The sequence below is a fragment of the Stegostoma tigrinum genome, chromosome 3 (genome assembly GCF_030684315.1).
Source record: "Stegostoma tigrinum isolate sSteTig4 chromosome 3, sSteTig4.hap1, whole genome shotgun sequence".
In the NCBI taxonomy this organism is placed as follows: Eukaryota; Metazoa; Chordata; class Chondrichthyes; order Orectolobiformes; family Stegostomatidae; genus Stegostoma; species Stegostoma tigrinum.
Genome location: NC_081356.1, coordinates 5,689,931 through 5,706,487, shown reverse-complemented (window position 1 = coordinate 5,706,487; position 16,557 = coordinate 5,689,931). Strand labels below are relative to the sequence as shown.

Below are 16,557 nucleotides of genomic sequence, written 5' to 3'. Positions count from 1 at the left end.
CTTTCATCCACGGCAACAATGTAATCTCCAGGAAATGGAACCCATGATAACATTGGCACAAGAATTGGTATTAGTCCAACTTGTTTTCATAATATGTCTCACTATTTACAAGATGAGTGTAAATTCTTTGTAATTGTTTGATAACTGTAATAAGTTGATGCAAATGAATACAAAGCTATTTATTTCCTAGAATAAACTGATAAATCAGTTTTATTTATATGCAGTTACTGAGGGTTGGATCCTTGTTAAGTAGATTATATCATTAATTTATTCAATATGCTTTACTGTATAATGCATTACAGGTTAAAATATTCTCCATACCTACAGATACACCCGGTATAGTCGCTTGAAATCAAAACGGTCATGTATTCAAATATTGCTATTTTAACTGACCTAAAGCTTACTTTCATTTATGATACTAGAAAGAATGATTAGGAGATTGATCTATTCATCTGACATTTATATCAAGATCGAAATGTCTGTCTCAATTCCACCTCAAACAATAGAGCTGCAAGATGGGACTGTCTCTCCTCATAGATGTAATAACCAGCCAATTAATCAGCACCTTTTTCTCAAACAGGATAAATTGTCGCTCTTTTTGAAATGTGGCATTTTTGCATCTCTACTGATGAGTGCAACATGAATAAGTTTGACAGTTTTTCCACATTCTTCAACAGTACTGTAATATAATGTATTTTCCCTTCTGTTGGAAAAGATGGGCATCTCAGTGAGTCACTTCTGTACAGTATGTGGCAATTAACAATTAATTGTTGAACCCGGGCGTACAAACCTTTATATAATGTTGCTTCTGGGGGAAGAGAGAGATAGAGAGAAACACACACTCACACTCACATATTCACACTCACACTCATTCACACACACACGCTGAGTAAATGAGTTGCAGAGAAGGGAGTTGGGGAGAAGAACTGCCGAGAGATAGGATGAAAAGAAGGGTTGTTCACTGAGTGCAAGAATGTAGGAGGGAATGGAGGCACAACTGAATGAGGCTAGTGGAAGGGGTTACTAAATAGTCGTGTCTGGGAAGAAATACTGTAAAGTGAGAATTTGGAGGGGATTGTGAAGAAGGGCTACTCGGCTGCCGTGAGGGAAGGGAGACAGTTTCTTTTAATAGAATCACTCTAACCATGGAATGGAACAATATTATTATACCATACCCTTACACTAATGTGCTCCTTTAATTCATCAAGAAGGGTGTACAAAAAGCCAAGGTCAAGGAAAGAATGATCCAAACATTATGAGCCGGCAGTAGGAGTAACCTGCAACAGGATGAACAATTACAGTATAGACTCATAGAGCAATTAACATTGCACTGAGCCATTTTACATCAGAAGCTATTCATATTCATTCTATTTGAAAGGGAAAATGCAGTTATCAAATGACACAGTTCAACTTAAAGCTAGTAAACAATTTACTTAAAAGATAACAAGATACAAAAGAAAATAATGGGAAGTAAAACAAGAAAAAGATCTTAACTGAAATATTATTTCAAATTAAAAATAACTCTCGTAATTATTTTCTTGAGGTTTTAATTCAGCCTTTAAGTATGCACATGTGTGATCTTATATCCCTCGAAGGAGCCACATATTAATTCTGTGTTGTTAAAGATAGTTGTCTAGAAGTAGGAATGAATGTAACAAGAAGAATTTGTATATTTTATATCATTCCTCTCTGTCTCCAAGGTAGGGTTCAACACACAATCAAAGGAATTATTTCCCTTAGGCAGGCAGTTTGCAGGTAACCTTGTTTTAGTTTCTTTGCAGGCTTTACAGTTTAAATTGCAAACTTTTGATTTGATGAGTTTTAGACTTACTTTTGACATTCAATTTAGATATTGAAAAGTTTGATTTTCAGATGAAAATGGTGATGATTATGCAGCTATAAAGTTCAGATGTTGCAACAATTTCAATGTTAGGAAAGAATCATGGATGTAATTGATTTGATTTATTGCAATCACATGTACCTAAGTACAGTGAAAAGTTTTGTTTTGTGAGCAGTACAGACAGATCATAGCAAACGAAGACATACAGATCACAGGGTGCTTAGGCAGAGCGAGGCATACACGTTTACAGCTGCATAGGAGGTGCACGAAAGCAAGATCGACATCATCAAAATCAATATTCTTTGAAATTAGAGTGCTGCATACAGTGGCCTAATAACAGTGGGGAAGAAGCTGTTCTTGTACCTGTTTGTGCATGTGTTCAAGCTTTGTATATTCTGTCTGATGGAAGAGGGTAAGAGTCTGACATTAGTGTCCTTGTTATTGAAACAGTCCCGGGATGAGTGGAGGGCTAGGGAACATTGATTGTAGTTAACATGTATTGACTGGAAATTATCCGAAATTAAGGCATGGAAAACCCGATGCAGAATTTGAACTGTGGCCTAACCAGTGAGTTGTATAGGTCCAGGCCACATCAGAGGAGCAGGAAAGTTGATGATTCCATCAGGACCCTTCTTCAGGAAATACCCTTCTGAAGCGGCCTGGTCTGCTGTGCTACTCCAGCTCCGCACTGTGTTATCTCTGAGTCCAGCATCGGCAGTTCTCACTATCTCTGAGTTCTATAGGTCCAGCTGTTTTGCATTTGTGTCTTGTACCATTGTTTTGAAAGCCTCCCAGCCTGGATAAGAGATTGAATCCCAATTTGAAGGTAATGTGGCACTACAAACAGCAGGATGACAGACATTGTTCATTAGCCTCATTTGTTAATTATTGATGAGCTGAAGGCACCAGGTGAAGTCTCAGAGGCAGCTCACTGATCGTGGAGGGTGGAAGGAAAACAATAGATTGACTCCCATCAGTTCACAGACTAAAGCAAGTTCAGGAGTGGGAAACATCTCAGCAATCTAGACATTTAAATGAGTATTTTTAAAATATTTTGGCAGCTTTCAGCAATTCCTTTTGAGGAATACTGGTTAGGTCATTTGAAAATAGTACAGCATATTGTTAATGACGACTTTAATGATTATAAGTAATTTCAATAAACCACTGGAACAAAGTAGTCCAAGTATTGAGACTCTTGGGTGCTAATGTGTTAAAAATCATATAAATCCTGATGATATAATCGATCATTTGACTAATTTCATTCTGGGGCCTGGTCTTCTTCATGACTATTTCTTTACCTACAGTTATAACAATAGTTTTGCCTCATTCCTTCTGCCTTTCTATTCCCATTAGTACACTCTTAGGTGACCATAGACACAAAGTGCTTCTTTAGTATCTCGATTCCATTATCCTCCATAGGTATATGTTATTTATCTTCTGTAAGTTATCCTTTTCTTAATTTAGTGGTTTTATTTTTATTTACATAGCAGTTCCTTTTACATTGCTTGCCAGTCCTTATCTATCCTCTCCTTACCTATTCTACTTTTTAAACTTTTATTTTGCTTAGTTCTCTAAATTCAGCTTGTCTTTTTTTATTTGCCCAAATTTTTCATATGCTGCTGTTTCTTGCTTTGTTTTGATGTTGGTTTCTGTACTAATGCAAGGAATTCCATACTTTGCTGCACCAACATCCAGTTCTGATTGGAGATATTCCCAAGAAAAGACAAAAATAAACTGTTTCCACTGGTTGGGGATTCTAGAACCAGGGATGTAGTCTGAGAATGAGGGCCAGACTGTTCAGGAGAGATGTTCAGAAGCATGTCTATGCACAAAGGCTGGTAGATGTTCGGACTCTTTTCCACAAATGGCAGTGAATGCTGGGTCAGTTCTAGGTTTTAGTTCTGAGATAGATAATTTTTTGCTAACCAAAGGCATCAGCGATATCGGCCAAAGACAGATATTTGGAGTTAGGCCACAGATCAACCATGATCTCATTGAATGGTGGAATAGGCTCAAGGGGCTGAATGGCCTACTCTTGTTCTTATATTCCTACACTCTGTTGTAATGAAACTGTATATTCTGTGTGTGTGTGTGTGTGCCTGTGCGTTTATCTGCATCTATGAAGTTAACAATTAGCTTTTCAAACCACCACACCCATAATTCCAAGTAAAAGGAAGTTACCCAGAGGTTCTATGGAATTACACAGAGGGCTTACAGGGAGAACTTTCCAGGTTCTGTCTTTCATGTTTTATTTTGTATTGGGAAGTCATTTAAGACAGAGATTACAGTACTAAAGTTTTGGTACATGTAGGCAGGCCACTGATCATGCATGTTGACATAGCTTGCTGGGGAAGTAGAGAATTGAGAAGCTCATCGGGTAGGTATCACCATAGACTGAACAAGAGGGTTTGTTTTCATAAGTGAGAGAGATCAGCAGGATAAGCCTTCTTCAATGGCTTCTTGTTTCAACTCATTCCAGATCCCCGAGTACTGTCTGTCCAGTCACTTTTCACACAGCCTCAGCAGAGATCTACAGATCTTGGAGACAAACAGTTATCACCAGTCAAAGATTTCAAGGAATTACAACTAAAACCATTCTCTCTCTGTCCACAATGAACTTTCAATGACTTCTTTCCAAGCAGTTCCAAAAAAACTTGGATTCATTTTCCACAATTTTTCAAAACACAAATCCTATAGGAAATACTACATTTCAAACAAGTTTGCAACAAAGTAGAGATGTTTAGTTCTCCTTCTCCTCCTCTCAGTTCATTGGTTACCCATCGACATTCATAATTGGATATAGCAGCTCTGCTGTGATCTGCTTCATTGGTGATGAGATTTGCCATGATCTTTCTGTCTGTTCTTGTTCATGTAAGAGACAGATCCCATGGTGTTATTTAAAAGAAGGGCAAGGAAGACGTTCCTGGTGGCTTGGCCAATACAAACCTTTCAATTAACACTAAAAACAGATTCTCTGGCCATTATCTCATTATTAACCTAGTCATTGGCAGAATGACACAACTGAAGCACACGTATGACCTGATGGATGCTTTTGTTCTGTCTCTTTCGTGCTTGTAATGATTGGAAGCAGGTGGATTGCATTGGCTGTAAAATCCTCGATTGAGGTTGTTAACCTGGGTCAATCAGGAAGCCCTGTCTGACATATATACACAGGAGATTAGCATCTCTTCAGTTAAGAGGGACTGACCCCAATTTAGCTGGGCACAGCCAGTGTACTGTGCACAAATAAAATGAATAATGACTTTGTGACTGGATTCTGGGCTGTGTGCAGGTTTTTCAATATGTACGTCATTTTTGTATTATACGTCAGCACAGTAGCATTGCCTGGCTTGTGAAGTGTGTCTGCAAGTTGAACTCCTCACACAAGATATTGTTGGTGGCAGGGGAAGAAGAGGAATTAACATCAGCACTGTCCTGTAATTGAATCACAGTCTGAATGCAATTGTGTGATGTAAAATGAGTGGAATAGGTTGAAACTATCACCAAGCATTCAAGTAATCTATGAAGCATGAAGAAGCAGAAACATTTTTGCATCAACAAGGATTTTTAAATATAAATAAAAACTGAAATAACTGTGGATGCTGTAAATCAGGAACAAAAACAGAAGTCGCTGGAAAAGCTCAGCAGGTCTGGCAGCATCTGTGAAGAAAATAATCAGAGTTAATGATTTGGGTCTGGTGACCCTTCCTCAGACCCTCCCTGTTATTGTTTTTGGTTTAGTTTTTTAAATATAAACTTAGTTGATGTTCTACAACGAACAAATGAAACATTACCTTCTTACCTCTGTTGTTGGTTTTGTTTAATGTCAGGTCTTGAGCTTGTTTAAAATTATATTTAGAACTTTAGTTCTAGCTATTCAATTGAAATGGTTAAGACTTATCGCAGCATGTTTGGGATAAGTGATCTTAATATATACTGTGACTGCTAACAGCAATAAGGCAATTTGGAGCACTAGTCTCACACAATTATTCATCATAACAGATACAGAGAATTGTAATTATTATTTGGATAAATAGGTTTAACAAATAAGTTAGCTTCATAAAACATTGAGACAGTACTAATGAGATGTTTACACACTGCTTTACCAGATTTGTAACCACAGAACAATGCGGTGTGATGATTGGTAGAAAGATTGCGTATAATTACTGAACACAATTAGCAATATTATTAATGCCTTTACAGCTAAAAAAAAGTAAACTTGTTTCCAAATTAATTTATAGTTTAAGAAGGAAAAATCATATTAGCATAGTTTGCAAGGTCGGGCATACAACATGCTAGAGCTTTACAAGACCATGGTAACAATACTGAAACAATTATTTTAGAAAACACTGCCCCCCCCCCCCAGATATTTTCAGAATCAATTCCTTCAAAAGTGTTATTACACACCTCTGGAGTGAGTGGGATTTGAACCTAGGCTTCTTGGGACGTTGGGGATACCACTACTGCACCACAAGAGATCCCAACATTTCCCCTCTATGCCAAAAGCAGAAATTGCTGTAGAAACTCAGTGGGCCTGGCAGTATCCATGGAGAGAAAGCGGAGTTGGAGTAATGTTGTAAAGACCTGCTGAATTTCTCCAGCAATTTCTGTTTTTGTTTTTTTGATTTCTAGCATCTGCAATTCTTTGGTTTATTTTAGCATTTTCTCCATTATTGTTTCGTATCCAATCTGAAAATGTGCTGTTATTTAACCTACGTTACTAAACTAGACATTTCTGTTCATATGTCTGTTGTGTTTGCAAACAAATATACAACATTTTGAAATATGCTGGTGCCAGACTGACATTGACTTTTCTTTATACTTCAGGTAGCTCTGGGTTTGGACCACAATGCAAAGCAATTGGGAAAAGCACCAGCAACAACCTAGTGGTGATGAGCAGTCCCATGACTGTCCAGAGGGCGGGACCTCTATCAAACCAGACAATTATCCACAGTAACCACATCAATCATAATCTCTGTCGTCAGATGCACCCAAATCTAAACATTTCTGCTTCAGATACAAGGTCTTGTAATTATTTTTAACTTAATTTGTTGAGTTAGTTGATCTTTTGATTCCATATTCTAATCCTTAACCATTTTAAAGACTCATTCATCTCTAATGGTACAAATAAGTGGCTTGGATTGAGAAAGGGCCATGGAAAACCAGCATAAGGAGGTTTGAAATAGTTTACTTTTTTGTGCTCAGATTTGAAGGGCTCAATAAAAAAGGTTAGGATGCCTGAGCATCTGGTCTGCTGGGCAAAGGTTTATTAAAATTTAATCTAGGTCATCGAAAAACTATACCTCTGTACTCTGGACTGAACTATTTTTGAGAGGTTTAGTGTGCCACCCGTTGTGAAGAAAGTATTTTTCTTGAATCCCTGCTGTGCAGATAGAGGCCATTTGGCCTATCAAGTCTATGCTGACCCTCTGAAGATCATTCTACCCAGACTCACCCCAACTATCCACATACCCCTCATTTCCTATGGCTAATCTACCAAGCCTGCACATCTTTGGATTGTGGGAGACAGAGGGAGAATAAGCAAACAGCAAACAGACAGTTGCCTGAGGTTGGAATTGAACCTGGGTCCCTAGTGCTAAGAGATAGCAGTCCTAACCACTGTGCCACCCGAGTCAGCCTCTTTGCTTAGTTTCTCTTCAATTTCCTGAAGCTTGATTCCAAAGTTTCCTGTGCCTGCCTGAATTGGCTCGGATTTGTCTTTGCTAATCTTTCTTCTGGGTAAATTGTTACAATCCCTTTTTCACCATTAATCCAAAAGCTGCTTCAAAGCTCTACTGGAGAGGTGTCGATGTTGAAACCTGATCTTAAGGAGGCCTCAGGTATGTTCCACCATGTCCCTGGTGGAAGCATGGGCAGCATTGTGTTCCTCAGTCTGACAACTCAGGAAAGGTGCCATAGGCTGTGTTTGGAAGGGTTAGACCCAGTCTCCCAGCTGCCATCCCTGCATGATGTGAGAACCTTGGAAGGAGGCAGGAACCTGTGAGTTGCGGAGAATGTGCATATCATGTGGGCTCTGAGGATATCTGGTTCATGTCTCCAAAATCTGGCAGCGATTGTCATGAGGGATAAGTTGAGTACTGATGGAGTGGGAGCTTTTCCTGTTAATGAACTCTGCGGGTTGGTGACAGGCTGCTGCAGTTGTTCGTGCACTACACCGAGGGAAGGCCAATGATGCTTGACAATCCCATTGCCTGCTTGCTTGGTTCTCCTCCTCATGGGGAAAGGATACGGACAGGTGTAATCTGGCAGAAGAGTAACATTGTGGATGTCTGTATTTATGGGCCAGGAACTGAGAGATGCCACACAGGTCCTCAGTTGCTTCTTGAAATTATATAGAAATAAATCAAGGCAGCTTTAACCTTGATGGCTAGTGAGATAGGATTGCTGCTGAGTCCTTCAGGGAGTGAGCTTTCTTACAGCAGATACTACAGTTTGTCAATGGTGGCCAAGGGGATATTTAATCTGCATGTGATTTTCTGTGAGAGATGGATAATGACAGAGTGAGAGGTCAGTACATTGACTATCTGGTCATTCTCTGCATCCTTGGGTGACCTAGCCTCTAGATGATGAGCATCAGGCACTGGAGTTTTTAATTGCTCTTACTAATGAGACTATAATCACTCTCTCCTTCACTGGATCAGTGGATGCATAATTGATGAATTACATCTAGCAGGATCTTAAATCAAAAGAATTACACTCTGCCCTTGAAGGGATAAGTAGCAACTTACTCCTGCCATTCTGCATGCAATGGCTGCCATTTTAACATACTGTATTCAGTTAACTTTGGATCAAAGATGGCAAGATTACCACCCTTTCTCCTTGTGAGTGCACAACAGGCTCTGCCTGAGCTATAAAAATATACCCGTACTTCACGTTCTCTTCTGAGTTGCTGTCCCTTGTTAGCAATGACATTTCATCTGCTATTATTTCTGTTCAATCCAGAAAACTGTTAATGCCCACCATTTACCCCCTGACCCCATGGCTTTTGTGAATGATCATGTCCTTGTTGACTGTTCAATCTCCTTCTGTAGAGAGCAGAGAAATTGTCACTTGTGAAACCTCCAAACAGTCTACTATGTTCAATGAGCTCTCGGATTGTCACTTTTCACTGGGGCCATTGCCTCCAGCAATCCAATCCAGAAAACTCCAACCCCAGACCTGATTTTCTGACATTACCAACAGGACTCTCCCTATTTCAGAACCCTCTCCCCCTCCCCCTTTTCTGATGAAGGGCCTAGGCCCGAAACGTCAACTTTTGTGCTCCTAAGATGCTGCTTGGCCTGCTGTGTTCATCCAGCCCCACACCTTGTTATCTCACAAGGATGTGCTGGGATTGGAGGATTTGAAATACAGAGAGGCTGAATAGACTGGGGCTTATTCTCCCTGAAGCTTTGGAGGCTGAGGCATGACCTTAAAGAGGTTTATAAAATCATGAGGGTCATGAATAGGGTGAATAGGTCTTTTTTTCCAGTGTAGGGGAGTCCAGGGCATAGGTTTAAGGTGAGAGGTAAATATTTAAATGGGATGAGAGAGGCAACTTTTTTATGTAGAGGAAGGTGCATGTATGGAATTAGGAAGTGGTGGAAGCTGATACAGTTACAACATTTAAAAAGCATCTGGATGGGTGCATGAATAGCTTGGGTTTAGAGAGATATGGGTCAAAAGCTGAAAAATGGGGCTTGGTCAGTTTAGGATATCTGGTCAGCATAGACAAATTAGTTCAAAGGATCTGCTTCTTAGCTGTATGCCTCTATGACTCCATGAACTGGCCCTGATGAACCCTGTGACAATTAATGCCAAAAGCTGTAAAACTGACCCTGGGAAATGGGATTAGAATAGTTTTGTGGTTATTTTTGACTAGAGAGGACATGATGGTCTGAAGGGCCTTTTTTGTGTCATAGATCTCTAAGGAAATTTCCTGCTCATTTCCGATATCCCTTATTTAAACCTGTCTTATTGCACATTACCAAATTTAGAACAGCCCTCTCTAGCTCTAGGAATTGCTACTCTAAGAAACTGTTCCGAAAACAATCTACGAACATACATTCCAGAGTACCTTTGCCAATCTGATTAATTCAATCAGTATGTATATTAAGATCAATTATAGTTATTGCAGTAATTTTGTCACAAGTTCCCATGATTTCTTCCTGTTTAAACTGTCCTGCAGTGAAGTCGTTATGAGAGAGCTTTTAGTACACTGCCACAAGTCACTTCTTATTTTCATGATTTATTATGTCTACCAAAACTGATTCTACAACTTGATCGTTATAAGTAAGGTCATACCTCTCTGTTTTTGCTAATGTCATCCTTAATTAACAGAGCTTCCTGTCTTTCCGGAATGTCAGATAATCCTCTGATATTTAGCTGCTTGCCTTTAATACCTCGTAACAATTTCTTTATGATAGTTATCAAATCAGACATGTTTACATCTATATGAGCTGCCAATTCATCCATTTTGTTACAGATACTGTGCACACTTGGGTACAGAGCCTTTAAGCTGTGTCCTTTTACTATATTTGCAAACTCTACCCTTACCTGTTGGTAAAATCCTACATTTATATACCCTGAGGCATCTTGCCATACTTAGAATATCAATTCCCTTACTGCTAAGCTTGTGGTCTTGTTTTTTCTCTATTATTCAGTTGAAAGTCTTCTCTCCTGTCCTAGTTGTAAAACTGGCAGTACTGCAGTCTCAGGACAGCTGAAGTGAAGGCTATTTTAAAGACACAGCTCTCTCTTTCTTTCTTTCATTAGTAATGACATTGCCCTATAAATCAAATCCTACTTCTCCCACACTAATCTTTAAACTAAACATTCAATTCCCTAACCTTATTTAGCTGATGCTAATACGCTCATGGCTCAAATGGCAATTAAGAGATAACGACCTTTCAAGTTCTGTGATAATGGGAACTGCAGATGCTGGAGAATCCAAGATAATAAAATGTGAGACTGGATGAACACAGCAGGCCCGGCAGCATCTCACGCTCTTTTGTATTGCAAGTTCCTCTATAGTTCATAGTCAATATGCTGAATTTTGGGAACAGATAGGCAATACAACCGTCTTGGCTACAGAAAACTGAATCTATCCCTACTCTGTGCTGTCCTTTACTATCATGACATTTCTATTTGAAGCTCTGGTTGAATGATTTTCTAGAAAGTAGAATCCCTGCAGTTTGGCAGCAGGCCATTGAGCGCATCGGGTCCACACTGACCCTCCAAAGAGCATCCTACCCAGACCTGACCCCTCCCCCACCTGTAACCTGCATTTCTCATCACCAATCCTGCACATCTTTGCACTGTGGGAGGAAATTGGAGTACTCAGAGGAAACCCATGCAGCCATGGGGATAAACTGCAATTGGTAGCCAGTTTTCAACCTGCTTTCTCTGTAATATCACATTGGTTTTTCTTTCAGACATGTTGTCTGACTGGGTCCTAGCACCATTCATACAGGCTCGCTCCCTTTCGAAACCACCAGTTGGGTGGGCTCTGCACAGGCCTGAAAGATCAGCAGTTCCCAATGGATTTTTTGAGAACAGAGGAAAATGCCACCACATGCTGTGCTCCTATGTTAAAGTATGTGAATGTTCCTAACTGTAAGCAGGCAACAGTTTCCCATTTCCTCTTGGAGGCCTCTTGAAATTGGGCTTAATATCAGTTCACGTAAAGCCAGCATTACATGTTTGAAAAATATCATAGAATCATGAAGACATAGAATCATGAAGTCATAGAATCCCTGCAGTGCAGATAGAGGCCATTCAGTCCATCAAGGCTGCACTGACCCTCCAAACAGTATCCCATACCCCCTGCCCCAATCTTTCCCAGTACCTCCTCTAATTACCATGACTAATTCATCTAACCTGCATGTCTTTGGACTATGGGAGGAAACCGGAGCACCCATCAGAAATGCATGCAGAGACGGGGAGAATGTGACCTGCAGTTTACAAAGGGAGCAGACAGTTAAGCACTATATGACACCTCCATCTCCTTTCTACTAACCTCATCCTGCCCCCTTGACCTGTCCATCCTCTCCAGGCTGACCTATCCCCTCCCTTCCTCCCCACCTATACTCACCTCTACTGGCTCCATCCCCACCCCTTTAACTTGTCTGTCTCCTCGCCACCTATCTTCTCCTCTATCCACCTTCTTTCCGCACCCCCCCTCTTTATTTCAGAACCCCCACCCCATCCCACTTTTCTGATGAAGGGTCGAGGCCCGAAACATCAGCTTTTGTGCTCCTGAGATGCTGCTTGGCCTGCTGTGTTCATCCAGCTCCACACTTTGTTATCTCAGATCCTCCATCATCTGCAGTTCCCATTATCTCTGAGCATTGTATGGCATAAAGGTTTCTCAATATTCACACATAGAATTTCCAGTTCTGTTTTCAGGGCATTCGTTTAATCAAACACTTCACTGATGTCACGTGTACATAAACTTTACATGCCCAGGAAGACACCGCTGCAGCGGGCATGAGGCCGAGCGCGATTCCTGCAACTTTGTTGACCACCCTCCCCCACACAGCAGTCAGTGCTCAGGCGTTTTAATTAAATGATTCCATCCCACATCTGTGCCAAAGTGAGCAAATCCTGGCTCCTCCGTCAGAAATAGTATGACATGAGCTGGCCTTGTAAAGTTCTTCAAGTAGACATTGTCACAAATTTCCTGTTGTAAGGGTCACCAAGGTCAACACATTGGTGTTTTTCAATGTGTGAACCTAGTCTGGACACAGTGAAATGCCTTATCCCAAATGAGTTTGAGCTCATTGGTCTAGAATGTGCGTTTTTTTTAAATGGCATTTTGAAACCATGGCAATACAATAATGTTCTTAAAATGTGCTCATTGTTCTTTTCAACTGAAACTCTATTGTAATTTATAAAAGTTCACTGTTTGATCATAAAGTGACTCTCAGGAAACAACTTCCAAGATTTGCTGATTTTTTTCTTTGGTTATCCATTGACAGAAGGAAAGCAAATAGTTATCTTGGGGGAGGGGGGAGAATCAAAATTTATGTGTGTTGAAATCACATGATAGCAGAGAACAATGCAAGGATATTGTTTTAAGTTGTCTCTCTGACACTTTCACGACTAATTAGAATTTTTTTTACTGACCTAACTAATCTATGAAGGAATTTGAAAAATTTCTGAGGTAAGGTGATTTGGTAATCTATAAACATTCCCAAGGCCAACTTGTGAACATAATATTCTGCGTCATTTATAAACATTACTTTATTCTTTGGCTGTGTTGGGTATGCACTTGGAATGTCTGTGGTTTTAATATGCTATTCTTGTTTGCACCCAACTAAATTTCCACAGAACATTTGTGCACATGAGTGCAAACATATATATTTCTGATGTAAAATATTCAAAAGCACTCTACTGCAAAAGTTCTCTACTGCATCTTAATTTCACATTTACAGCACTTCATGCAAAAGGTTGATTTTGCTTTTGAAATTCTGTCGCTCTTATTTATTTTTGTCACACTGAGATGTGCTGGGATTATGTAAACTACCACTAACATTTATTTCCTCTAATGGAGCATCCCCTTGAAACCTTAAAAATAGGTTTTTATTTGATTATCAGCACTTTTAAGAAAATGTAGTGTCTGGCTTGATGCATTTACGCAATGATGTGTTGCCTCCTCCAAACTACGGAAAAGGGCTGTTGGAAAATAAAATGAGGGAGAATCATGTGATCGCCATTGGTATACTGACTTTTGTTTCTTGCTATTTGTGTCTTCTCTGCCAAGGCCACATTACATTATAAAGTTATGTAGACTTACTATGTTAACATAATATACTTGTTCATTATCAAGTTCAAATACGAATGCATTTATCCAGAAACTGCTTCCACAGTTCAAGACAAATATAAACAGAATACATGTAAAATACATATAAAAGAATTATAAAAGATTTTTCAACATTTTGGTTCTTTAATGCAGCAAGACCAGCGTCTAAAGCCAAAATTCACTCTAGTAACAAGGCACATGTGAACTGTGAAACTAGACATTTAAAATTGACATCATTAAATATGTCCTCATCCAGCAATTATGTTTGTCTTAATTTCTGAGCAAAAGTTAAAATTCACCTAAATTCTTGATAACTTAGTTGGATTGATAACTTATGATACACATTTTAAATGATTTAAAATTATATGCTTTAACGATTGAACATTTTCCTGATGATTCAGTTGGCTAAGACCAAACAAATCTGTTCTAAGGTAATTTATATCTATCAGGTAGAAATGTCCGTTTTTCCAGTGATATTGCCTAGGGAACACAAAATTATCCTTGATTCTTACACAAGATTGGAAGCCAGGAATTCCTAGATTTGGTGGATGTTGGTGGAGCATGGCTATGATGCCAGTAGTCTAATAAACTGGGCCACACCGTTGCGGATTGATTGATTGATTTAGAAACAGTGAACTTTTGGTGAGGCCTCAAAGATTTCCCAATAGCTGTGACATCGAACCCTAGTAAGAACATAAAGACTTGCATTGATAAAGCAACTTCCTTGACTACTGAACATCCCAAAGAACTTTACAGCTTTTGAAGCATAGCCTTTATTGGGTATAGTCACTGTTGTAATGTGTTGTATACGTCAGTTAATTTTCAAGCAGCAAACTCCCAAAGCGCAATGTGATAATGACCAGTTCATCTGTTTTGGTGATGTTAATTGAGAGATAATGATTGACCAGGATACCTGGGATAACTTCTGTTAAGGGCAGCTTCCAAAATCAATCTAGGCCTGGTCAGGATGATCAGAGTCCGAATCACCTCATAATGGTTGAGGAATTGAATGCTGGATGGTTCGGCATTCATCTTGACTTTTAGTGTTTTCATAGAATCCCTACGTTGTGGAAGCAGGCCGTTCAGCCCATTGAGTCCACACCAACTCTCCAAAGTGCATCCCAAGCCGACCAACCCCCCTACCCTATCCCTGCATTTCCCACCCACAACATAATGGGCGATTTAGCATGGCCAATCCACCTAACCTACACATCTTTGGACTGAGGGAGGAAAACCACACAGCCACAGGGAGAATGTGCAAACTCCACACAGACAGTCGTCCAGGGTTGGAATCGACCCTGGCCCTGCTGCTGCGAGGCTGCAGTGCTAATCACTGAGCCACTGTCTGCCCCTGGGGTGAGAAACAGAAAGTTATTACAAAAGATGAAGGTGGCTAATGTAGGTGTTTATTGCATGGGGAAAGGTGTCACAAGGGAATGTGTAGTTAATACAGATAGTATGCAGGGTTAGTGCTGTCAGGGACTGGGGTTGGCAAAAGCGAGTCAGAAAAGATATGACTGGCAATATCGAGAGTGGTAGACCATCAACCTCAGTGGAGGATAGAGTGAGTGAATGTGAGGAATTGGAAAGAAAACTATTTAGCCTAGCAGAGTGAAAAAAGGTATTGACCTTCTTCCTACATTCCTCTACATGGCTGTGTGTGTTTTAAAATTTTGAGCAACCTCAGACTTCACTAATATGGTCTGGTTTCGAAATTAACTGAAAGTAATGTAAGGATCAGCCCAAAAAGTCCACATATATCTATTTATTGGTCATTTAAAGAAAAATCAGCCATCTACAACCGCTCAAACTAAAGTCCACAAAAATTGTGCAATATGAAGCCACTTCTTAACAGTATACCTACCAGAAATTTGCTCTCCACAGGACTAGATTTACCCAGTCTATATGCAGACTGTAGTTCCCAGTGATTACTGTATGAATCTTGTTGTATGTGCCTCTGATTTCCTGACGTTTGCCATACCTTCTATTGCCACTACTGTTTGGTAACCTAGAAATAACTCCCAACAATGACTAAAAGTAAAAGAAATCATGGAATATCCCCATCCTAATTATTGCCCATCCCTATTTCCATTAAGAAACTAGATGTGAGCTGTCCTCTTGAATTAGCGCAGTCCATGTGGAGTGGGTGCATCCATGACACTGTTAGGAAAATGTTATCTCCCATTTGTTGCTCCATAGCACCACCCAGCCTGATGCTTAATCCTGAAACTGTAACCTAAAATCTTTTTGCGCTGACATATTGATCTCATCCAACCTCCTCTTCCTTTTTGCCGATCCTTCCGAAATGCCATGTCATACTGAATATTTAGTTCCCAGTTTCGGTCACCCTGCTGCCTCTGTTAATGGATCATACATGTTTCCTTCTATTTTGCTCGCCAAATATCTATTTTGTTAGAATGCTGTGTACATTCAGACAAAATACCTTTAATTGTGCCTTTTCTGCATTCTTCAGTATGTTGATCATATTCGTTGTGTTGCATTCCCAGACAAGGTCAATAAATTTACAAAATGTAGTTAGGGAATTAGCTTTTTTTTAAAGCAAAACTCAGGTAAAGCTTGAAATTATAGGCACATACAAAAAGAAAGCATGAGATTTCTTGGATTTGAACAAAATATACTTTAATATATAAGATTCGAAAAAGAAAACAATCTATAATGGATATACAGCTGATACTCTATTATTCAGACCTTACATGAGGTAAATATGCATTAACAGATAAACATCCCACAAAGCAAATCAAATTACACATGTGGCCAAGAAAGACCCTGTTGACTCTTCAGCAATCCACCTTAATATTATTAATACTGTGGGCCATCAAATCTCTGACGTTGCCTTTTTCACACAACATTTGCAGGTGCTTGCTGGGTAAATGCAGATCCAACAACACTCAAG

The 16,557-nt window shown here is 39.6% G+C and overlaps 1 protein-coding gene across 4 annotated transcripts in view; it reads left to right on the top strand.

Annotated features, from left to right (window-relative positions):
• The window catches only part of glis3 (GLIS family zinc finger 3), a 551,634-nt gene that overhangs the window by 132,217 nt on the left and 402,860 nt on the right, over positions 1-16,557 (top strand). For all 4 annotated transcript variants that reach the window (XM_059642762.1, XM_048528094.2, XM_048528092.2 and 1 more), the window contains exon 3: positions 6,668-6,863. In XM_059642762.1, the coding sequence (XP_059498745.1) occupies positions 6,668-6,863 (196 nt within the window). The remainder of the gene's footprint in view (positions 1-6,667; positions 6,864-16,557) is intronic.